The 24,887-nt window shown below is 34.4% G+C and overlaps 3 protein-coding genes across 7 annotated transcripts; 2 read left to right on the top strand and 1 right to left on the bottom strand.

Annotated features, from left to right (window-relative positions):
* Positions 1-1,403: 1,403 nt before the first annotated feature.
* On the bottom strand, positions 1,404-11,592 carry LOC122281537 (kinesin-like protein KIN-14J). Of its 3 annotated transcripts, XM_043093109.1 has the most exons (23): positions 11,351-11,592; positions 10,468-10,627; positions 10,204-10,361; positions 9,969-10,067; positions 9,358-9,607; positions 8,719-8,846; positions 8,520-8,603; positions 8,292-8,369; positions 8,073-8,165; positions 7,972-8,001; positions 6,372-6,713; positions 6,215-6,296; positions 6,024-6,119; positions 5,725-5,904; positions 5,496-5,602; positions 5,240-5,418; positions 4,938-5,102; positions 4,596-4,849; positions 4,312-4,475; positions 3,269-3,401; positions 2,767-3,193; positions 1,897-2,021; positions 1,404-1,712 (listed from the first exon to the last, which is right to left on the bottom strand). In XM_043093109.1, the coding sequence occupies exons 2-23, from the start codon at positions 10,574-10,576 to the stop codon at positions 1,651-1,653; spliced, it is 3,345 nt and encodes a 1,114-aa protein (XP_042949043.1). In that variant the 5' UTR covers positions 10,577-10,627; positions 11,351-11,592; the 3' UTR covers positions 1,404-1,650. The 3 variants fall into 3 exon arrangements, with proteins under 3 accessions (XP_042949043.1, XP_042949041.1, XP_042949042.1); XM_043093107.1 differs by having other exon boundaries at positions 2,767-3,401; positions 11,351-11,591; XM_043093108.1 differs by having other exon boundaries at positions 2,767-3,401; positions 10,468-10,615; positions 11,351-11,591.
* A 4,754-nt stretch (positions 11,593-16,346) lies between these two features.
* Positions 16,347-20,826, top strand: LOC122282957 (tyrosine--tRNA ligase 1, cytoplasmic-like). The gene is made up of 10 exons (XM_043095049.1): positions 16,347-16,633; positions 16,734-16,881; positions 16,976-17,265; positions 17,338-17,434; positions 18,959-19,064; positions 19,178-19,260; positions 19,393-19,538; positions 19,751-19,856; positions 20,319-20,378; positions 20,497-20,826. The coding sequence occupies exons 1-10, from the start codon at positions 16,515-16,517 to the stop codon at positions 20,515-20,517; spliced, it is 1,176 nt and encodes a 391-aa protein (XP_042950983.1). The 5' UTR covers positions 16,347-16,514; the 3' UTR covers positions 20,518-20,826.
* An 852-nt stretch (positions 20,827-21,678) lies between these two features.
* Positions 21,679-24,460, top strand: LOC122282878. Of its 3 annotated transcripts, none has more exons than XM_043094938.1 (6): positions 21,679-22,041; positions 22,564-22,630; positions 23,183-23,231; positions 23,732-23,776; positions 24,076-24,144; positions 24,310-24,460. In XM_043094938.1, exons 1-5 carry the CDS (start codon positions 21,694-21,696, stop codon positions 24,140-24,142), a joined length of 576 nt encoding a protein of 191 aa, XP_042950872.1. In that variant the 5' UTR covers positions 21,679-21,693; the 3' UTR covers positions 24,143-24,144; positions 24,310-24,460. The 3 variants fall into 3 exon arrangements, with proteins under 3 accessions (XP_042950872.1, XP_042950871.1, XP_042950870.1); XM_043094937.1 differs by having other exon boundaries at positions 24,076-24,150; XM_043094936.1 differs by having other exon boundaries at positions 24,076-24,460.
* The last annotated feature ends 427 nt before the right edge of the window (positions 24,461-24,887 follow it).

Here is a 24,887-nt window from a genome sequence, read left to right as displayed (position 1 = left end):
ATAAATTTCTTACACTGTGATCACCCTAACGACCAGTTTCCAAGTTTTTTAACTACTAGGATCAATTTAAAATTAAGGAAATCCCAAGGATTTATAAAAATAATTTTTCCAAATAAAATAGGCTATAATCGGATTCGAAAGTGCCCAGAACTAATGTTCTAAACATACCTATCAAAATTGTTTTCTTCGTATCTAGATATAGCCCTAAGGCGTATAGGTCATGTGCACTTTTTGAAAAAAAAAAAAAAAGGAGTGGTAATTTGCGCTCGCAGGTCGTGGTCATATTGTGTCAAGTTATGGACATTTGATTATATAGATTAATTCGAATCCAACTCGTTAAACTAAACAGATCAGATCTTCTAACACAACTCATTTGAATAACGTATCATGTCATTTTTAACCCGTGAATTAAAAGTGGGTCAACACGACACGCTCATTTCAACTCATTTCATGTAAACAAATTGAACTAACTCACATAACTCATTTGACCTGATTAATATAATTTTACATAAAAGTTAAAATCTATATTTATTAGTAATCACAATATCTCAAAAAATAATAATAAACTACTGTTAACAAAAAATATTAATATTTTTCAAACTTTAACCTGTTATAAAACCAATATTACAAATTCAACAATAATAAATATGAGCATAGATCTAAAATTACAATACCAACAATAAAAACATAAGCTATTAAGCATATTAAAAAATATCAATATTACAACCCGATAATAATAAAATTGTAACTTTGAAATCAAATTTAACCGGATTATTATAAGTTGATTTCGGATTAAGTGGATTGACCCGTCATTAACCTATTTATTAATCATATCTTAACAAGTCAACTCGTTTTATTAGGTTCATGAGTCGTTTCACGTATTACCACCTTTAAAAAAAGTGGGATCTACTACCATTAAAAAATAATTTTTCTCATATGCATTCCAAGTTTACTCACTCTTTTCAAAAGAAATGCACATCATTTGCACACTCTAGGATTTCAAATATAGTTTCTCTTTGGAATATTAATGTGTAAGTCCCACAGAAAAAAAAAAATTAAAAAAAAAAAATCTACTATTAAAAAAATCATTTTTTCAGCTGTGTTCCAGATGTATCCACTTTTTTAAAAATGATTGCTAATTGACCACCAACAATCCCTTACCACACTTCAAAAACTATATGGACATTTAATTGAGTTTTGCAATTTAAACCAAAGTTTTATTTTTATTAAAAATAATAATAATCATCCAAATGGAGGCACTCGAGGAAAGTAATGAAGAACTTCATTTTCGTTTTGCTATTGGATGAATTGTGCTAAAAGAAAAATATTTACTCAGTTCCAAGCTCTTACGTTTTTCCGTCATCTGGACACTTGATATTAAGAGCATCGAGGCCAACTGAAAATGAAACAGTAAGGGCCAAAATAGAGAAATCCAAAGCAAGGAAGTTGTACTATGATCCTAAACCTACACATTTTACAAAGTGGGAAGGTTTCAATCGCCTCTCCAATACGAGACATAAATGGAAGCAGGGCATAATCTAAACTAAGGAGCACAGTAAAGTTAAGAGTACAGAACTACAGTGGGTTCCTATATCATAGATACAAGCTAGTTAGGTCATAAGAATTCTCAACTTCCCCAGCCAACCAAACTCATTGCCACCGTTTGAGGGGCTTTGGAGCAGAGGAGCTGCCAGCATAAGTTTTCCTAGCACCTGACATGCATTATAAGGAAATTGGAAAAAATGGGTAGAGAAAAAGTGGAGGGAGACACGGATGGTCAGAGATTTTTAAAGAACTGAATCGTGACGGCTATTAAGTGAACTTAAATGGCTGCCGACCTAGTTACAGGAAGAGAGAAATAAATATATTTATATATATATATATAAATTTACTTACTTGATGATGAAATCTTTGAGGAGCTACTGGTCAATGATTGCCAAGAACATTTGGCCTGCACCGGCTTTGGAGTAGGCTTTGGAAGTTTAGATGGTAAACTTGGCCTGCGTTCAAGCATCAGTGGCCTGCGTTCAAGCAGATATAAAGAAACTGGGCATCAGACTAATTTATATAAATATGATTCCATGAGTGAGATTTCCCTGCATTGAGCCAAGGATACAGAAACCATGAGTGAGATCAATTTAAATAGGGGTGAACTCAAGAACTAGCAATGTCATGCTCACAGGCATGAAACCCCCACCCCCACCATGTTACCGATTTTACAACTGGAGCTTCCAACAAAAAACCAAATGCAGCAGGTAGAGAAGCTGCTGGAATTAGAAATTGCAGTACAATGCTCCTTTAAAAAAAAAAGGCCAGCAAATTTCATAATTGAACAAGAGATATGATATCACTGGCAGTTGGTCACTCAAGAGAAGAGTACCTGATGTGAAAATTGCAACTAGTCATTGCTTACCCAACCCAAGAGTACAGTAACAACTTTTCAAAGAAAAGCTGGATGAAATTTGAATAAACTCCAAAGCAGCTCCCAACACTAAGTTTCAACTATTAAGAACATGTCAGGTTGCAGAAGCGGGCTCAGGGTGGGGAGGGGTAAGATTTACAAAATATTTGCTTGCATTGTTGGCATCTCAGAGCAAGTGGTAGGTAAGAGGTGAACATTATACACAGAAGTGTCACATTAGAACAAGCGCAACAATTTATTTGCAGTCTAGTTGGGCATGAAAGTAATCCGATTGACACCAGTCAGTTCTCCAACAACCAGAATAATATATACCACATTTGAAATATCATGAAAAAGAGACTTACTTCCCTTTGTTCTGAACAGGCGTGTTCTCAGCTGGTATGCACTCAGGAGATGTGTTTTCAGGTGGTTTTGCAACTTCAGGGAAAAGAGTGTACTCCACAACGCTGCATATTGAGCCTTCAGTTTCTGTTCCCATTGAAAGACCGCCATCAGATATATCACTTAATCTTTCCTCAGAATCTGCATCCCCAAAGCCCAAGAGCTCAATGTCTTCATTAGAATACTGGCCTACATCCCCTCCAGATAGCTTCAAGTGAGGAGACAATTCCTTCTGATGTCTACTAAATCCTTCCATTGAGTGCTGAGAACCAGCATCAGAGTGCTTATCGCTGTACTCTGAACAGTTATCCAAGTCTGAAGCTGCTTTCTCCATAAGCCCCGAACCTTTTCCTATCAGATTTTGCCTTTGTCGAGAAGTCCCTACGGAATGTCTTCTTGGAGAAGAAGACCCATGCCTAAATGAGGTCATGCCACGCTTTGTACCATTGGCACTAGCCACGGAATGTCTTCTTGGAGAAGAAGACCCATGCCTAAATGAGGTCATGCCACGCTTTGTACCATTGGCACTAGCCTTGAGACGCTGCAAGTGCTCAATCTCAGCATCTTTCTTTGCAACTATGTCCTTGAGGGATGCCACCTGCAAGGAAAAAAGCAAATAGGATGAAAATAATAATATAAAAGGGAATCAAATATATTTCCTGTTAAACGTTAAGCAAGGTAATTGATTAAGACCCAACTTGTTCCCTCCAACAAGTTCTCACACTTTTACTCTCCAAAGCTGACAAACAAGGCAGGCCATTGTATGGGTGGGAAAACAAATTCTCTTTACAACAGACTTTGAAAAAACACCCAATTACAGTCAACTTAAAGAGACTTTGTGGAACAGGCTGCAAGGTGTAACGATCTTCCACCTTTAACCAACTAAACCCTATCTAGAGCATAAGAGGTCAGAAACCCTGAATCAAATCCCATCAAGCCACCACACAGAATTCTACATCCTAAGAAATGGGGTTATTAAACAACCCCCCCCCCCCCCCCCCCCCCCCCCCCCCCCCCAAAAAAAAAAAAAAAACAAAAAATAATAATAATAATAAAAATAATAATAATGCAGCAATCTGCCCTTTGTGCATCCTCCCTCGCCCTCCGAACAAAATATGGGGGAAAGGTATCAGAGCAGAAGAACATTGGACTTTAAATGAATTTTCCATAAAGTAGTTAACTAATTTCCCGACAGCAATATAAAATAGAAATGGAATGTGCATTTATAATGGCAATCTACGATGGCCAATGCCCAGTAGCTAATGCAAGAGTGGTACAAAAATGACCACCATTGTGACAAGGATGACTTCATTAAAACAAGTGCAGTTATTAAAATTATTCATAATTGAAAACCCGCTGCTTTATGATGGTTGAAGATTGTAGGATTTAATCTTTCTGTTTTGGTCATACACCAACATAATTGATAATCTTGTGAAATACCTAGATTTTAAATCAGTGTGAAAGAAGAATATCTGAGTAAGCATGTTAAAATGAATAAAATATTGGACCTGTTCCATAAGTTCTCTGACATCTCTTCCCTCTTTGTTGCTCTGAGCAGCACCTAATTCTACACCAGAAACCCTCTCTGCAAACTTCAAGGTACTTATAGTTTCAAAGTAGGAATCTATATCTGGATTAAGCTGTACAAACATGAGGGTTTTTGCTTGACCGCCTACAATTTGTAGAGGACAAAGGAAGTAAGATAAAATAAGTCACAAATAAAAGGACTCAGAACCACCATATGACTCATACCTTATTACCATGTTTATATACAAAAAAATAAGACAAATACCTAAAGAAGCCTGAAGTACTTGAGTTAATTTGCTATTTCTGTAAGGTACATGTAGATTCTTTTGTGCTAGAGCAAAAATTACATCTCCAAGAGCTGATAGTGATTTGTTAATATGTTGTGCCTCCCTAAGCCTATCCCCAGTTGCTGCAGACCGACCCACTCTTTCACTACCGGCAAGATCTACCAAATGTAGACTGCCACGCAAAACAGCATCAGTCTCCAAGTCTATGCCTCGAACATGAACAGTGAGAACGCTGCACCAGATGATTGAATAAAAACCATGCCAAAAGAAAAGAACAAGTAGAAAGTAGTTAACAAATGATCTTAAACTGAGAGCCCAACCTATGGGATCTGCTACTCCTTTCATTCAGGGCTGTGGCACCAACTGCCCTATTCATTAAACCAATGTTCATTAACTCCAAGACATCTGCAGTTGACTGAACAGGGTGCATGCCTGCCTCAGGGACAGCTAACCCATTCGGTTGCGTGGTGTTCCAAATCCCAAGTGTGCGCAAGTCAAAGGAAACAACAACCTTTTCAATAGCATAATAAGATGAGGAGCAACCAAGATCACTATTGTAAATAATCAAATGGAATGCATCCCATGATGAAGTAGGTTCCCAAAAATAAGAAGAAAAGGATATCTTTTTTGAGGGCCATCGGTTGATAGAAGATCACGAACTTGTTCATTATATATCTCAACCATCTGAACAGCAACTTCATATGCAATGGAGCTTTTCCTGCTTTTAGAAATTTGGAAAAGATCATTTAATGCCCGATAGTTGACCCCCCAGTCCTCTTCTGAAGATACACTAGGCCCACTCTAGAAGAAACGCAATAAAAGGTGTAAGGCATAACTTTAAACATCTAAAACTGATACAATTTGAAAGATCTGCATACCATCGTATATGTCTTTCCCGAGCCTGTTTGGCCATAAGCAAATATGCAGACATTGTATCCGTCAAGGACAGACCGGATTAACGGTTGGGTGTCCATAAATACCTCCTCTATCAGAAGATAATTTAAAATAAATAATTGTTAGAATGTCAGAACTTTTTTTTCACCAATAAAGAACTGTAGTGGTTAGGGAAACAAAAAAGGGAAACATCATTCATTCAGAAAAGCTTACCTTGAGTAGATGTTGGACCAAAAACCTTGTTAAACTTAAACAATCTACGGCTGTCTTTTCCTTGTTTAGAGGGATTCACAATAACTAGTTCACCATTTTCACCAATATATTCAATAATGGTTTGCTTCTTACTTTGTCCTGGAAGGAATGGTCTTATGCGACAATAAACTCTAATATTTCCTATATAAGTGAGGGGGAAGAGAACAAAATGAAAGGTATTAGCTAAGAGCTCGGGGGAAAAAAATACATTAGCTAAGAATCAACAAACCAAAGAAACAACCAACAAGACAGAGATTCACCTTTCAAGTCCTGAACCTCATTGTACAACCTACGATTTTCAGTTAAAACCATGTGGTAATTTTCAGCAGCATCTGCTAGTCCTTTAAGCTTAAATCCTGTTCAAAAGAAAATACTCATGAAAAAATGCCAGAGAAAGATAAATGCAAACAAAATAGTAAATTATAAAGTAGCTATGTACAATCAATCCTACCCAGGTAATTGAATTCCTCTGGGTAACTTCTTTTTGTCTTCAACACTTCATGTTTTATGGACTCTAAAGCTGCCCTTAATTCCTATACAACAAAACCGTTGTTATAGGATCAATTTTCCACATCATATGAGATTAAGAAATGAGAATGAAGGCAAACCTGCAAAGCTCCAAATTGATAATCTATAGAGCTCTGATAGATTTGTTCTTTCTTTTTCCATCTCTGCAATTTAGATTCAGAAAATCCCTCAAGTTCTTCTACTTTCTTCCTCGAATCAGTTAAAAGGCACTCAAGTTCTGTTAACTTTTTCTGCGACTCAACTTTAACTTCCTTAGCATTTGATTCTAATTGCAAACAATAAGCTTCATGTGTCCTTTTGGCCATTTCTAGTTCTTCTTTTAGTGTCAAAATCTCCATGTTACTACGAGCCTTCTCCTCCTTTAACTTCTGCACTTCCTGCTCTTCAAGCTTCTTTTTATCTTCTATTTGGTTTTTCTCAATCTGCAACATCCATATAAACTGCATTAGGAACAATAAAAACCTCACCAGCAAAATAACTAATAACCCTGTTGTTCTGATGGCTGTTCTTCTGCAAATATAAAATGAAAAAAAAAAAAATGAACATATGCATATGCAAAGTCACTTTTGCATAATATTAACATAAATTAATCTACATTGGATTCTCTATCTCTAAAATTTTAGCTAACTATAAACAGTGTTTTTACAATTTTCCATAGCCACTATTTACTCTCCAAGTTTTATTTTAATATTTATTTCTCTCTCCTCCCACACTCTCTCTCCCCGAGTAATGTGTTGGCTTTTAATAGAATGTTTAAATAAAGGATATTATTGATATCAAGATTATAAAGTCATATATATATTCATTCTACAGGTTCGGTTTTAATTGCATTCCATGTACTGGGTGCTGATTGCATGTATAAACCAGTACATGGAAATTGCACTCTAAAAACAAAAAAAAAAATTAGGTAAAAAAAAATAATAATAAAATGATAATATTTTATTATTATTTTGTTTTAAATATGCATAAGCCAATGTCAAAGTTTTGTTGAAATGACAAAGTGGATATGCAAAAGAGGTGAATTTGCATATGCAAATCCATAGACCAATGTGGATGCTCTAAGCTTTTCCAAATTGATAAATTCTTTATAGGGTGTTTTTAATTAATAATCAAGAAATATAAATTCATAATGAGTCTCCATTTTAAACAAATAAGAAAGCTTGATTCTTTAACTGAGTAGGTTTCAGCAAAGATCTAATTATCACCCACACTTTATAAAATACTCAATATACATGCATTACGAATAAACATATGACATATATATATGTGAAAAGAACAGAATTGACATGCTACACGCTTACAAATTAAGAAAATAGAATATTAAGATCTTGCATAATAACAAATCTAGAAAAGTGAAAATAGCCGATTAGGTTTTTCATGCAGTTCAGCACAATATTGGGCCTTGGCAATCAACAATCTGCAAAGCTAACAATAATAAGTCAGAGCAGTTCTAAAGCCCTTCAACATAAGTGGGACAGCTAAATAATGATCATTACGGAAAGTAACTTAGGGAGTACTTAAAATGCTATTTATCAGTTAATATAAGATAAAAGGCAGGTGTGGAAGTCATATGCCACTTCAGCTTACTAATACTATAAGACAACTATAAAAATATAGCCTCGCAAAAGAAACATGTCTAATTACATTTGAATATCAAGAGAGAGAAGAACAGTACTGCACCTTTATCTGTTGAAGTTGTTTCATGACAACCTATAGGAACCAAGAACAGTTAATAATCAATTGGGTAAAAATGAAACAGATAGAACTGAAACTAAGTATACCTCAATTTCTTCGCTAGTCCCTGTTGCAAGGGCCTCAAGTACTCTTATTCTTGATTGATACTTTTCCTCACGAACTTTATAAAGATTATTTTGCTGCAAGCATGCAACAATAAAAACACTTACTAACTGGTGAGCAGTATGACATATAGTCTCTGATTTTGGAAAATGCTCACATATTCTCTGATTTTGGAAAAAAAAAAAAAATCTAAAGCAGCTTACAGTTCTTAAGTTTTCTGCTAGAGTTGAACTTCGCTCTTCAATCACTTCCATGACTTTTCTCAACAACCATGCCACAAACTGGAAAATGGGAAAGGAGATGGGGGAACACCAGTGAGCGAGACAAAATGGCAAACAATAAAAAGTACAAGAAACAAATAACCATAACAATGTATTAGTTCAAGGTATGCTTTAGTTATAGAGCATCTATTAGACCTCTTACTGTCGTACCTCAACTACATCCCCGTTGTTTCTTTGCAAGTTATCATCCAAAATCTTATTCACTATGTTGAAAAGTGATCGAGTTGATACCTTCTGCAAAAAGAGTTTCAGTAAAACATGAGAACAGCATCAAGTTCGAAATTGAATAACACAGAGAAATGGGCTCAATCATAGAAGAAGTAAAAAAATATATATATTTTTAGCTTACATCCAAATTGTTTGACTTGATCATCTCAACAATTTTGGCATCAGAAGAATCAGGAAAACATCCTTGCTTCAATTGCAACATGTCATGCAATTTATATCCAAGATGACGTATTAAAGCATCTGATGACTCTACACAAGAAAAAACTATAAATACAAGATGAAATAAGAAAACCAACAATTGAAGACTAGAAAACAGCAAGAGCAAGATTTTCTCTTTTTTGATAAGTGAGCAAGAGCAAGATTATTTGACAATCAGAATGAGATATTTGCCTTGAAGCCCACAGCCCCACCCGTCTCTCTGCAGTGGTTGCCACTGGTGTCCAAGATGCATTGCAAGACTAACAAGTACCTCACCCAGAATGAGACCGAGTGACCCAACCACATTCCCCACCCCCAACCCCTCTCTCTCCAAACCCCTGTCAATCCATGAATCCATGGTACCAAAACCTACACATCTAGTCATTCATTAATTAATGCTACCCACCACTGCCAAACACCTACTTCCTCCAAACAGCTAATTGCGATGCATAACATCCTGCATGCATGTTCTTAATCCATTGTGTATGCACATTCATCACAATTCAAATGTCATGCACACATAACTTCAGTTCCCCATCAACAGAGAAAACAGTAAGCATACCTGAAGGACCATGCAAAGAATGTTGAAATCTGGCATCAACAGAGTCTCTTTGCCATTCTCCTCCATTTTCAGCTGAATGTTGTCCACATGAAAGCACATACCTTTCAGAGTGATCGATTCCCTTTAAAGAGCCTACCTCTGACATATCCCACCTTTTTCTCAAATGATTTTGGAAGTTATCTCCGCCAACATTAGAGTTAAATTGAACCCTAAGGGTATTAAGGCACTGCAAAACTGGCACCATAGATCCCTGCAAAATAATCTGAGACTATTAACGAAAATGAATAGAAAGAATATTTAGAAGTAATAAGAGATCATGAAGCTCCAGGGATTTGAATTTCTGCAGAATTTAACTGAGACTTGATTTCACAGACCATATTGGTTTCTCTTTAGGGCTGCTAAAAAGTAAACCAGAATACTCCCACGCATATCTCTCAAGATTGGACCAATTCAAAACCATAAAAACAGATATGAGGCAACCTATCGTCTGGGCTCAATATAACAAACTCAATTCCAAGTTAGCCATATGGTTGGAATCTCAACAAACACAAAAATGATTGAACAGTGCAAGGAAATTGGTCCCCTATAATTTTAATATTATAAGAAAGTACCTGCTCTAGATCAGATAGTTCAAAGCCAGGGAATCCTATTTCATTGATAGCTTCCAAAAACGTTCTGGCATTTGGTCCGGTCTCAGAACCACCTCCTCCCTAAAGTAGAAAAAAAAAATGTTCAGAACAGAGCAGTATAATTTCGAACAAAGGGTCAAAGTGGAAACCAAATAGAAAGTTAATAAAAACAAGAAAATAAAAAATCCAAAAAGTTCCAAACAAAAGTCGATACTACCATTTCTACCAAACCAGGACTGAGCTTGTTCAAGACACTGCATAAAACAGTGCCATCACTCAAGCATGCTCTCAGTTCCTCCTCTGAAGCTTCCAATGGCAAACTTAAATGAGGAAGCATACCATTTAACCACTCCACCAGAGAAGACTGCCGGTCACCTGATAAACACAAGTTTAACTTAAAAGGAAATAGAAATGGTAATGTCAATTGTGATCAAGGTATGTGGAAATGAATGAGGAGACAGAATGGGTATACTCTGGTTACCTTCAGCCATACCCCCAAAACTCTCTAGCTGTTCAACATCTTCACTATGAGCCCCATTTGAATAGAATCCCCTATTTTCACCAGTGAGCGGCTCTAACCAAGTGCTCATGTTGAGACCCTCCCAAATGCCTTGTTTCCAAGATCAACCCTGGGCACAGTGCTACAATTAAAGAGTTCCCCCGCATAAATTAGAAAAAGCAGTCTACGTTAAACATATGGAATATATTGTCAGCGGAGTCACCATATGAAGAATGCAGGTGTACATGGCTCACTTTTTAGAATACACAACCCATGAGATACTTTTTAAAGACTACAAATCATTAGATGATTGACTTCATTGAGTGGAAATTTGTGTGTGTGTGTGTCTAGAGGCATAACTAAAGCTAAACCTCGCTTTATCGCAGAAAATTTGTGATCCAAAATGGCCATTAAGAAAAGATAGCAGTCTGATCCTAACGGCAATATGATCCTAAATAAAGCGGGTAATCTATTATAGAAATTTTACTTAATTATACTTTATCGACCCAAAAATAAAAAGGGAAAAGATCTAAAGTTCATGCCAAACCAAATTCTTTTCTTCTTCGACACTAAACTCTCCCCTACAATCATTTTGCTTGGGTTAGTTAAATTTCTCATCCCTGTGTGAAACACACCACACAGGGGGAGAAAAAGAAAAAAACAACTAGATCACGCGAAATTAAACTACATATTATTCATCTCCATTTTCTCAGCAACCAGACAGCATAAATTAATACATAAAAAATGAAAATAAAAGCCAGCGTTTTCTGTATTGCATTTTCAGTTCTGACAAATCAGATCCGCACGAACCACCAAATTTCGCCGGAATGGAAGGTATGGACAGAATGTGGCTAAAAGTACGAACCTGAGGAGGACTCATAGGATTCTGAAATGCGGCAGAGACCTTCGGAGACCAGAGAAATCTCAGAGCTCCGAGATCGGATATATGTCAACGTACAAACATACGACGGAGAGACCGGGGGCGTTACGGCCCGATCTGTCGGAGAAACGAAAGCGAAATTCTGTTAGTTGGGGCCGAGATTTCAGAGACCGGAACGACGAGAGACGAGAGGAGAGAGGCCCCTTTAAATCCTGTCTCTGTCCCTTTTTTATTTGAGAAATACTTTATTCAATAATATCAAATTTTGAATGAAACGATTTTATCTGTTATTTACTTAAATAGCAATTACAAAATTTAAGATTAAAAAAATAACATAGAATTCTTTAAATGATCTCAAAACTTTTTAAGGTATGCTTGGTTTAACCAAATTTCTCTTTTAAAATTTCTATTTAAATCTAAAAATACTTCTATTACAATTTTTTGACTGTTATTTAACTTATTATCTAAATACAAAAATTAATAAAATTTTACTAACTCTATGATGAGATATTTTTTAAAATTTATAATTAAATAATGGTTCGATTTTATCCATCCACTTTTATAAACTAATAAAAAAAATTTAAAAATAAATATATCCATCATCTTTTTTTATTAAAAAAATCTTCTCAACATTCATTAATACAATTAATACAATATCACGTATTTAATCTACAAGTAAAATATAATAAATAATTACAAAATATTTAATATCGTATTATGAGATTATAAAATGACGATAATAAAAAGGATATTAAGTATCATTATTCAAGAAAACCCTACAAATATTCGCTTTATTGCTTAAAACTCAATCCATACCTTGAGACTCGAGAGAGAAGAAGCCAAAAAAATGTCATCCCATGATCATATTATTTAGGACTAAAAAATGATATTTAACTTGAGACTCAATCCTGACAATTCTATATTATTTAGGATTAAAGAATGATATTTAACTTTTTTATAAATAATATCATCCCATATTAAATCACTACATATTAAACATGCATAGGATTTTATTCAAAATTAAGACCGTTCATTTAAACCAGATTTTTCCAAACCCGATCTACAACTCGTATATTATTCAGGTTCTAGTTACTGTATCCAACCTGGATTAAACCTAGGCTGAAACTCACATACCGAACTTGGACCTACCTGGTCCAGGTGGGTATGAAACTCAAGTTATGGGTTTATATATATATAATAAAAAATTAGCCTTGAGTAGAAAAATATTGATTTTTTTTCTTTTTTACATGCATTTAATTAAAAAGGATGATTAGTTATTTATAACTTTATTTACTTTTACATAAAATTTAATTTTTTATTTTAATATGTTTTTATTATTATAGACAGTATTCAATGCATTAATATTATGGTTTTCAACATCACTTATTTAAATAACTTTAATAAAATATAGGCTTTTATATAACAAAATATATATTTTTAACAATATATTTTCTTTAAAAAATCTAATAAAATATAAGCTTTTAGATTAAAAAAAATTGTTTTTCAATATTATCTTTTTTTTTCCAAAAAAAATTAATAACATATAGACTTTTGTTTTAAAAAAATGTTTCATCCGAATTATGCCCAAGGTCATAACCTGACTTCCGATCTGGGTATATTAGCATATTCGGGTTGAAATCTAAGTAAAGTATCCTATTTGAAATGAGAAATGCTAAAGCTCTCAAATTTGGGAGGTTTTTTTTTTTTATCAAATTCATTTTTTATTATTATTATTTTTTGTTTAGTGATTAAGTACATTTTTTTAAGTGATGTTGTGAATTTAAAAAAAAAATATTTAAGAATATGAAAAAATAAATAAAAAAATCAAGAATAAAAAAAATGTTGCGTTCGGTGACTTTTTCATTGACTTTTTTCGATTGACGTAGCTTTATTCATTTGAAATATGTTACTGTAGACTCTGGAACCAAACAAAAGACTATAACATTATCTAAAGTAATAGCCATTTTTAATAATAAAAAATAAAAAAATTTTATTATATACAAGTAAATTTAATATTAATTTACATATTAATATTAATTTTTTTATTTAAAATTTAAATTAATATTATTTTTAATAAAATTTGTTTTTTGATTAATTATAATATATTAATACGCATATTAATATATAATTGTGCTTGTAATTAAATTTTTTTAAAATAAAAAAAATTATAAAATTATGTAAAATGGTGAAGGTTACCATTTTATTCTGATGCCCTTTTTTTTCTTTTGAAACGAAGGGCCGCGTTTTTTGTTTAATTGCAGTTCTGGCGTTCCCGCCTTAGTACCTCACTTATTTTGTCGTGTGTTTGAAGTTTTAAACTTCTGGCATTTAAAATTATAAACAAAACCAAACGACAAACCACGAGCCACGCGCCAGAGCGTTTGGTGATCCTATCTAGTTCCATTTCCAATCTAGGCAAAATATATTAATTTTCCTCAAGTAAATAAAAGAATAAAAAATGCATTAATAATATTCAACATAATAATATTTTTTAAAACTTCAAATAATTTTTTAAAAGTAAGAAAAAATGAATAATTCCTCAAACAGAAAAGGTAAATTAAAAAAAAATAAAATGATAATGCTAATTTCTATGAATTAATTTATTTTTAAATGTTTCTTATTTTAAATAATGTTTTTTAAAATAAAATTACACTTTTTAATAGCTTTTTTTTTTTAAATATTTTCTATTTTTAAACTTAATAGAAGATTTGTCTTTTAAAAATCTGAGAATCTTTTATTGTTTTTGCTTCTGAATAAAGAATGCTATAAAGGCAAGATCAAAAGTATATATTCTCTGTTTGGGCGTAATTTAGTACCATCCAACGTACGCTCATAAAAAATAAAAAATTAAAAAATTAAAATACATAAAATGTTGAAAGAGAAATGATAATTTGATCGATGGTTTGACCGATTAATATCCATGAGATTGTAAGGCGGTTGATTAATTAAAAATAAGAGGATTAATATTTATAGTTATAAAGTGTGCAAGCGTTATGTAATTTTTATTTTTAAAAATTAGATAAATATAAAATTTATATGAAAATTTTAATTTTTTAATTATAAACTTTTCTAATTTTCAAAATTAATGCTCGATACTTATACAATATATAATTATATCTAATATTACTCCTTAAAATCGTTACATTAAAGATAACCTTTCCGTTTTTTACCTTTCCTTACAAAATAAAATAAAATTATTCCACTGGGTTATTATTGTTATCTCTGGGATTGAAGTAAAAGCCACGCCCAATGATATAAAAAGGCAGTTCAATTCTCTACCATTAAACATGTATAAACCCCTTTGAATGACTCGTCACCAAACGGTGATCTTTCTTGTTCATGAAATCAATGATCTAATATTTCACAAATCTTTCAACGGAAGGAAAGGGGCAGAGAGGAAAAGACTATCCAATCCACACGGCCAATTGCAATTTTACAAGCAAGAACATTTCTTATTAAGGGTGGCATTCATAAAATATTTAAATTTAAAATGGATCACAAACCAACTGTTTAAAATAGACTTAGGTCTCGTTTGAATATTGAAAATATTTCATTTCATCTCATTTTATCTTATTATTATAATATTTTTAGATAATAAATTCTTTTTACAATTCTAAGTGAGAGATTGTGTTTGTAGTCTCATCTATAAATGAGAATAGAATGAGACAAAATATATTTTAAAAAATGATATTATTGTAATTTTAATTTATTTTTAAACATAATTGTATGGGCTTGTATTACCAGTCTCTAAATTGGGACATATGTATGTAGACTAACTATATTCTAACAATATTTTATTCAATTTTCATTTCATCTTAACTCACTATCCAAACCGTAACTTAATGAATTATGCTTTCATAGTTCCAATGTATAGCCTATGTGATGGCATTAGATCGCTTGAGTCGAGAAAAATTATATTTATAAGTCAATATGAATAATACATATAATAAAATATTTACATTATATAATTTGATTTAAAAAATAAATTTTAAAATTTTAATCATAAAAATTAAATTTTACCATTTTAAATAATGTGGATGGTGTGCTCTATGTAACGGTTTAAGAATATAATAATAATAACTCACGAGGTAATCTAATTATATGCCATAGCAATAATTTGATTTGACAAATTTTGACATGAACGGTAAACTCATATAAAGTTAATGATTAAGAACCAGTGGATTTGGTCTATTGATTTAAATGAATCGGGTTAAACCTTATACTCTATCAATCGCAACTTGGCTTGATCCTAACCAAATAAACAAATTTAGAGTTGATAATTTTGTTCAAGACCTATAAATTTGATACTAATCTAACACAAAAACTAGTGAATTAGGGTTAATGGCCCATGCTGTTTAATTGAATATGATAGATTATGGACTTTCAATTTAAAACTTGTTTGATATGAACTTGTCACTAGCATTGTCCATTCGGCTAGTTTTTTTCAAGGCTTAGTATGGAAACCTGGATAACCAAGTTCTGGTTTTGGAGTGGTTCGGCCTTGATTTTACATGGACTGATAATTGGATTATCCACTTGTCCCAAATATCTACCGAATAAAAAATTTGATACCCACAATTCAGGTTTTTTAAAATATTATTTTTTAAATAAAAATTAAAATAATTAAAAAAATAAATTAAAGATTTTTATATTCAAATCGGAACTAACCGTAACTTCACTTCACTCGTTCAGTTCTGTGAACATTTTTCACCGAACACTCGATTAGATTTTGACCATTAATCGAGCAATACTACATACAGTCGTCGAATTGTAAATACCGCACAATCACTTTGAAAAAGAGTGGGGTCCACAATTAAAAAGTTAGTTTTTTTTTTCATGTGGGTCCCATATTAATTCATTTTTTTCAAAACGACTGCACGCTGCCTGCACAATTACGACCGTAAATATCATTTCACTTTGGTTAATTATTTGGGGCACTTTCATATTCATCCACCCAATCATCGCCGTCGATTGTATACGCACGGCGCCAATCTCCAAACCCTGCAGGGCCCAGCCGACGCTCAAATTGCCTTTGAACGCACCCACCCAGCTCATACGACGCAGTAGGAAAGGAAAGAAAAACATAGCCCCTCAAAACTGAGTCCCAAAAGCCCCAGAAGTTAGAACCTTGCTTGCCCGTGCAGTTCCAATGGCGACCGAAGTACCCCATCAAAATGAGACCCCACCGGAGGCAGCCATTCAATCCATCTCGATCTCAGATTCCCACGCTGATGGGCCATCCTCGAGCTCCTCGAACTCAGCGAACCGGTGGGAATCTCTCCCGAAACCCACCCATTTTTGCTTAGTTGAGATTCTGAACTTGTACGGATACAACCGGGTCATTTAATTCACTCTTTCATTGGTGTAGGATGAGTTTGGAGGAGAAGTACCGGATCGTGAGGAGTGTGGGAGAGGAGTGTATTCAAGAAGACGAACTGCGAAATCTTCTGGCGAACAAGCCCGAACCGGTCTGCTACGACGGTTTTGAGCCCTCTGGCCGAATGCACATCGCTCAGGTACTACTGATTATTGTACGTAAAAGCTTTCAAGTTATTATAGGATCCTTTCAAAGACCTCATACAACAAGTTGTTTTCGAACTTGTTCTACAGGGAGTTATGAAGGCAATAAATGTTAACAAGCTGACATCTGCTGGGTGCAGAGTGAAAATATGGATTGCAGATTGGTTTGCCCAGCTAAACAATAAGATGGGGGGTGACTTGAAGAAAATCGAAACCGTTGGGCGCTACTTGATTGAGATTTGGAAAGCAGTTGGAATGGATCTGGAAGGTGGAAAAGTTGAATTTTTGTGGTCGTCAAAGGAGATTAATTCAAGGGCTCATGAATACTGGCCTATTGTTATGGATATAGCTCGAAGGAATAAGCTACCAAGGATAATCAGGTAAATTATTATGTGATAATGCCCTGGTTGTATGGTTCTCTCTGACTTATAGTTCGCTGTTTTTCATTACAGGTGCAGTCAAATTATGGGTCGAAATGAGCAGGATGAGTTGACTGCAGCTCAAATTTTCTACCCTTGCATGCAGTGTGCCGATATATTTTTCCTGAAGGTGCTTGCCTTTTGCTTTTGGTTTGTGAATATATCGTTTTGTTTCCTCGTTGGTTTGCGTACAGAGTCTACAGACTGTATTTTGCACTTCCCTTTTGCTTCAATGTGTCATTGGGTTTGCACAGGCTTGTTGCAGCTAAATATAGGCAATATGAAGTTGATTTAATTTTATCATGTTGAGATATCTTTACAAGTTTTTATATGTTACTTATCAAAAAAAAGTTTGTATATGTCAATGCTTAAGCAATGTAAATGATAAGGTTGATGATGAAAATGCTGATCTAAGTACTGACTGGTTTAGATTCTCACTAATATCATTACATTCTTAAGGATTATAGGCAGAGGCATTGTGGTATCTTTATAGAGTTTAAGCATGACTGGATTACATCTTAATTGCAGTCAGATACATCCTTATTTCAATCAGGGGTATAGGAAACATAACCGATAAGCATTGGGTTTTTTGAGCCTAGCTAAAAGAGGGAAACCCATATTAGTGGAGAGGTTAGGATCTGCACGAGTGTGAATCTGATTTATTAAGTCATTATACTTTAATGGTGAGATATTTTACCCATGCTTTACTTATAAAGGAAAAGGATATTTACGAATGCTTCATCTGCTAATAAGTGGTGACTCAGTGCATCCTCAAACACCCATTTGGGGCTCCAAATGGCAAGTTGTATTTACGGTTACATGGTTTTAGCATATTCTTTTATTCATGCAAGTGCTAAGAAATGCCTTTTTACTAGGCCCCTACTGATGGTTGAATAAATGGTTTTGGTAATCAATCAATTTGCCAAGGAGGTCAGCTAAGTCGACTGAGTTAGTGAAATCTGTATTAGGCCTTGAAGGCTTGAAAGCCATCAATCTGATCATGAGGCTATTAATTGGACAATGAGAGTTATCAACATGGTGCAATGGTGAAGACATGGTTCCGTGGGGCAAAGGTAGAGTGGTAGATAGGTGGTGTGGTGGTGTGTCTTGGCATTGATGAGTGGATGAGGCGGTGATTAGGGCTAGAAGGGCAGATTCTTGAATTGAAGAGAGTAAGAGAGTGAAGAGGCTGAGAAAGTCTAGAAAATTATATATCAAAACTACAAAACCCTAAAATGTTTTAAAAACTCACCTAAAAACATGTTTTAAAAACTTGTGTATGGATTATGTATAGAATGTGTAATCAGTCTGGTTGAGTAAGTCAGGTTTATCAGCCATATAAACCTGACACACTCGTACCCACTGACCAAATGGGGGAAGGGGAAACCGACTGAACCTGGTTTGTTTGATTGAAAACCATAGGATAGATGGGTTTGGGAATAGAGAAGCTCTCTAAATGTTTTATCCTTTGTTCAGGAAAAGGGGGCTTTGATTTCCTAGCAGTCTTGTCTTTTGAACCCTGTGCTTATGTTACCACTGCGGTACATACTCTTGATATTGAAAGAAGGATAAATAGAAATTGTTTGTTGCTTTTGTTGAAGCACATCATTGTTAACCACAGGAAGTGTGTATTTTTTTTTTTTTTCCAAGATAGGCTGATATATGCCAACTGGGAATGGATCAGCGAAAAGTGAACGTGCTTGCAAGAGAGTATTGTGATGACATCAAGAGGAAGAACAAGCCTATTATTTTGTCTCATCGTATCCTCCTTATCTCTCATACCTCACTATTGTTATGTTTACTTTTATGTCCTATTATTTTTTATGTTGATTGTTTATGGTGTCTGATACTTTTGCTTGATGGTGATTTGCAGACATGTTACCTGGTTTACAGCAAGGGCAGGAGAAGATGTCAAAAAGTGATCCATCGTCCTCCATTTTCATGGAAGATGATGAGGTAAGGTGCTAGCAAAGCAAAAGGGGATATTAATTTACCATTTAGTTTGGGGAAGAATTGCATTGCTTCTATTAGTTGCGCGTAGAAAACATTTGAATTGAGTTTGAACCTTTTTTTTCCCGACTGTTGTAGGCTGAAGTAAATTTGAAGATAAAGAAAGCTTACTGTCCTCCAAAGACTGTGGAAGGAAATCCTTGCTTGGAGTACATAAAGTATCTCGTTTTACCATGGTTTAAAGAGTTTGTCATAGAGCGCAGTGCAGATAATGGTGGTCACAAGTAAGTTTTTCTGTTTTTTTGAAAGCAGCTTTACTTATCAAATCTGATTGATGCTAGGACTTTGCTTTTGCACTTAACTCAACTCTCGCATCATACTGAGAATGCTTGTTGCTTAAATATTATAGTTGTCTAGAGGCCTTTTGCTGAGCCAATTTCCATCAGAAACATTCAGCCTGATTGTTCTCATCCAATTCTTGATACCTGTTATTCAGGACTTTCAAAAGCTTTGAAGAATTGACTGCTGACTATGAAAGTGGGGAGTTACACCCAGGTGACCTTAAGCCAGCTTTATCAAAGGCGTTGAATAAGATACTGGAGGTATGTTTTTTCCCATTTATAATGCTTCCTTGGTATATTAATTCCACTGCTTGATTAATGCTAGATAAATTATATTGGACTTCTGCAAGTCATGACTATTTTGCAGTTATGCATAAAGTGGACTTCTTTAAATTAATTCCACTCTTGATTAATGTTAGATAAATTATATTGGACTTCTGTGAGTCATAACCTTAATTGGTTTGGCAAGGTTAATAATGTTTTCTTCTTTCTTCTTTTTTTCTTTCTGACTACGAAGAAGTGAAGAGGTTAATAATCCTCAGTGTCCAGCCAGCCTGTTGAGGGTGTAGTGTGGGTGCTGGCAAAATGTTATTGTTTAACTATTTTACTTTTTTTGAGGGGTAATGGACACGGGTTGGTGGTAGTGCAAAATCTGCTCAAGAGGCCTCAATTCATACTCTGTTATATCTGTGGGCTAATTTCTTCGTTCTGTCCCATTTGCAGCCAGTAAGAGAACACTTTAAGAAGGACAATAATGCGAAAGAACTATTGAAAAGGGTTAAGGTATGCTCATTTGACTTCTAAATTTTGAGAAGGTTTTTGGTTTTTCGTTACATTCTGAACACAACTAGTATATGCTTATCTCAGTTAGCTTTAAATCAAGCGGCGTCTGGTTTTGTAGGCTTACCGAGTCACAAGGTAGTGCGGGAATGGATAGAGCCTTAGACATTTATGCTCCTTCCAAATTGGCGGATGAACTTTCATGAAAGGTCATCTGATATGTGAGAATTGCCTTTTGGCGTTGTCCTCATTCAAAAGTTTATCATGACACACTGCCGTTTTAGGCTCAGTTTTTTCTCTTTTAAAAAGAGACCATTAGTATGCTCAGATCGTTTTTACTGATTTATGTTCCAGATCCAGTGACTAATTAGGGTTTGTTTGGATGGTGAGATGAGATAAGATGGTTTTAGATAAAAGTTGAATAAAATATTATTAGAATATTATTTTTTAATATTATTATTGTTTTAGAATTTGAAAAAATTGAATTATTTATTATATTTTGTACGATAATTTAGAAAAATTGTAATGATGAGATGAGATGAGAAAGTTTCTTACTCCGCCCCTAACCCTAAGAGCAGGGCAAAGCCTAGATTCTAGAGTCATAAAATGCCAATGTCAGAGCACATTTTTCTACCCATATTGAATTCCCAAGTTTTTCGTTGTGTTCCCTGCGGTTCCCTGCGTGCATTTTTCTGTGATAAAATGGTGATCAAACTAATTCCGCTGCTAAAAATACCGGATATCTCATGATAAATGTTTGATTGCCTACAACAAATCAGAATTTTAAAAACCAAATATCCGTCCAACCACTCAACTTTGCAGAAATGTGCAAGCAAAGCGTGGCATGGCGTTTTGCTGCTTCTAACTTGCTGCTTCAGCAGCTAATTAATAAAATTGGAAGATTGCCCATCTTCTGGAAAAGAATTATTCTGTATCTTAAAACTTTTATTTGTGTGTGATGAGGGTATGTTTGGATAATTAGACGAGGTATAAATTTTTTAAAATTTTTGAATTTTTTTTTTTTTTTATATTTTTCTTCTCAAATATCATTTAAATAAAAAATATTTTTTAATTTTAAATATTTAATTTTTCATTAAATCATTACAATTTTTACAAACTTAACAATAATAAAATCAAAAAATTATATTTAAATAATATTTTTATTCAATTTTTTTTCAAAATATAATAAAACATGGTAACTCAGACAATTAAACGAGCTCTTAAGTTTTCATTTATCCCGGCTAAAATATGATTTACGCTTCTAATATGATTGGGCCTAAAAAGAACAGGCCGATTACTTTACAAGCCCAATAACAAAATGAGAAAGGGCATTCGTTTTGAACCAGTTGCATCGAATGGTAAACCTAGGGAGCGGAGCACCCGATCACAACCGCGGGAAATGGAGGACCGACCTGAAGGGCGACAAGCTCAGAGAGACGGTTATACGGTCATCTCAGAAACCCTAATCTCAGAACCACCTCTCGATCAATCGTCCACGTCTCCTCAAACCGCATCCGGTCTTGCTGAGGATGACCATGCCGAACCACTACCTGCTCTCAACCAGACTGAGATCTTCAGAGCCCTCGAGGTCGTCGAGAGAGACTCTGTGGCCATCGCCGAGAGCTTCACTTCCCTCTTCGCTTCTCTTCGTTTAGCTCTCTCTGAGGTTAAAACTCAGCCTTTTTACTCTGAATTTTTCTTGCCTTTTAATTTCTGTTTGGCTGCTGAGAAAATGTGGAAAATTCATGAAGCCGTCTTGGTTTCTAAATAATTGGAGAAATTCCTTCTACTACGATTCTATCTGGTTTCGGAGAAAATCGAGGAAAATAAAGATTAATTGGGTTTTCATTTTGCCTTTGTTTCAAAATGATTATATGAGCATTTTAGCTGTGTGGGATCGAGTTCTGTTTGAATTTGATTTTTTTTTATTTATTCCCATCCGATGGCCGTGACTAGCCTTATAGATATATTAACCTCAGCTTAATAAAAGCCCCTGTTTTCTGGTGTCCAAGAAACTATGATAAAATTCATTAGTGCGGGTGCCGTATATATTCTTTAATTAAAGTTTCTCAGCAACCCAATGGAACATAGTCTATTTTGCAATCATTCTTAGTTCATAAGTTGCATATGGAAAAATGGCCCTTATTCTATGATCACTTTATCTGATGGAACAATGTGAACGTTGTAGGTTACTAGTGGCTCTGTGGATCACATGCATTGCTTCAGTGATGCTGCAGGCCGTCTTCAAGAATCTGGTAAAAGTTAATTGAATGCATATAATGCTAAATCATGATTACCTTTCTGATGACTAATTTGTCCAACCGTTTGATCTGTTGTGTAATACTGTAATCAAATATTCAAGTCAAAAAATGTGAAAAGAGTCAAAAGACCCCCTCCTTCCAGCAGATGGCCAGCAATGAGACTTTTCTCTTTTTACGTCCCATACCATTTCTGGGTGGATGATCCACCAATTGCTGCAAATATTAGATGTGACTAGCACCACATGTATGGTCATGCATAAAGCCCTTGACCAACTATCTTTTCTATCAACTCTGACCATCAACTAAAATGTCATGGCACCTAGTAGGCCAGGAAGGATTTTTTAATATCTATGGTTGCACTTACATGAGACTCTCAAGTTGACTTAAAATTTTCTTATACGTTCTTTAAATGAGACACAATAGTCTTTAGAATCTTTGTAGATTGCCTGAGATGGCGTACTGAAATATCAAATCACCAAGTGTTTGGCTGTTTCACGGTCTTTCTGATATATGCTGCATCCTTCCTTCTATCCTTTTACCATGCAGTTCTTGATGCTGCAACAAAGGGTAATCGATACATTAATTCATGTCTCAGGTATTTGTTAATGCGCACCTTCTCCATCTCTTGATTTAAAAGATATCACAGCTTAAATATAGCCATTTTTAAAGGCTCGTGCTTAAGAAGGAAGCATATCTTTTACTGTTTATGCCCATTCTTGAAGTTGATGCGAGGATATCTCTTAGGTTATTTCTTCAATTGTCTGTCTTGTGATAAATCGTGTTTTAGTCAATGTTGCAATGACCTGGGAAAGTTCCTGATATGAGCATCGGAACTAAATTACTCGTATTAATTCATAATTGCAGCTTTATTTTGAGCAAGATAATGAAACAACTGTTTTTTTCCCTACTTATTATTTCCAATTACTGTTATATACAAAAATTGATTTTAAAGAGAACTTGTTAATATTATTAAGTTCAGCGACCTTTAGCATATCCCCAGTACTAACTTTTAAGAGGAACAAAATTTTTAGATCATTGTTTTCGCCTTTGCATGCTAAACATGGGAATTCTAAACTGATTTGGATATGCTTACAGATTAAATGAGGAGATGAAGGGCATCGACAGTCTAGCTATACAGCTGTATCCTTTGCATTTATTTCGTTGCTGTGTATACATGTTGCATAGATTAGGATCCCACGCTACACCTTGAAGTTGCTCATTGAAGGCCCAACAACTCACCCTACCCTTTTCTTATAGGGGGAGGTAATCAAATGGTGGCTTATGTAAACAGCACAGCTGCCCTTTCTATAAGACACCATTTTTAGAATTAACCACATTTAAGAGATTTTTCCCTGCTGTATAATTCCTTAATTTATCTTCTTGTTACGATTATTGTTATTCAACTTTTCATTCTTTTTGAAACCTTAACGCCTGTGAAGAAAAATCCTGAGGAGAAACGTAGATGCTTTAGACACAGCTGTGAACAAGCTTCTCCGTCTTCCATGAAGGTTGAGGTGCTCAGCTCATTAGTTATACATTACCTTCATTGTCATTTCCTTTCATTCCTTTGTATTTATGTACGGATACTTTTGCTTGGTATTTGTGAATATTAAAACGTTGAATCGTGATACTGCGGTGAATATGAAAACTCTCATAAAAGTTTTTGACTTTAGGATATATTGACAAGTCGCCCCAGTCTATGGAAGACCAACCAGGAGATGTTTTACCTTTCGGCTGATTGTTGTAGAATCCAAAGCATATGTGGACTGCTATTTTTACTTGGGTCAATCTTTGAATGGATTTTCCTGATTTCCTTTGCCGAAACGACTGATCTCTTCTTAATTTGCAATCCTTTCTAAAGTGCCTTTTGACAAACAAGTAATATAGCATTAAAAAGTACTGGTGTTTTTTATTTTTTCTCTAATTGTAATGGGTCTTACAATAAGTGGTGTTTTTACGCATTGATTCGTAGGCAGAAAAATTCTCTAAATTAGTAGTACTGACTGAAATTTCCCCCCCACAAGTTTTTGGGTGGAGTTTAGATGATGATGAAGAATTACATGGTATGCTTGGCTTGAGGCTGAGGTGAGAGAGTTCGTGCTTGAGTAAAAGAGTGAAGCCCAACATAAGTTAATTGATAGGATACATTATTTTTTAAACTTCTCATAAAAAAATCAAACTAATTTTAACCTATTTCATACAGTTTAACTTAAACATATCTCAACCTAAATAAGTTAAATTTATTTGATGG

This window comes from Carya illinoinensis, chromosome 11 (assembly GCF_018687715.1).
Source record: "Carya illinoinensis cultivar Pawnee chromosome 11, C.illinoinensisPawnee_v1, whole genome shotgun sequence".
NCBI classification, from domain to species: Eukaryota; Viridiplantae; Streptophyta; class Magnoliopsida; order Fagales; family Juglandaceae; genus Carya; species Carya illinoinensis.
This window is presented reverse-complemented; position numbering and strand designations above follow the sequence as displayed.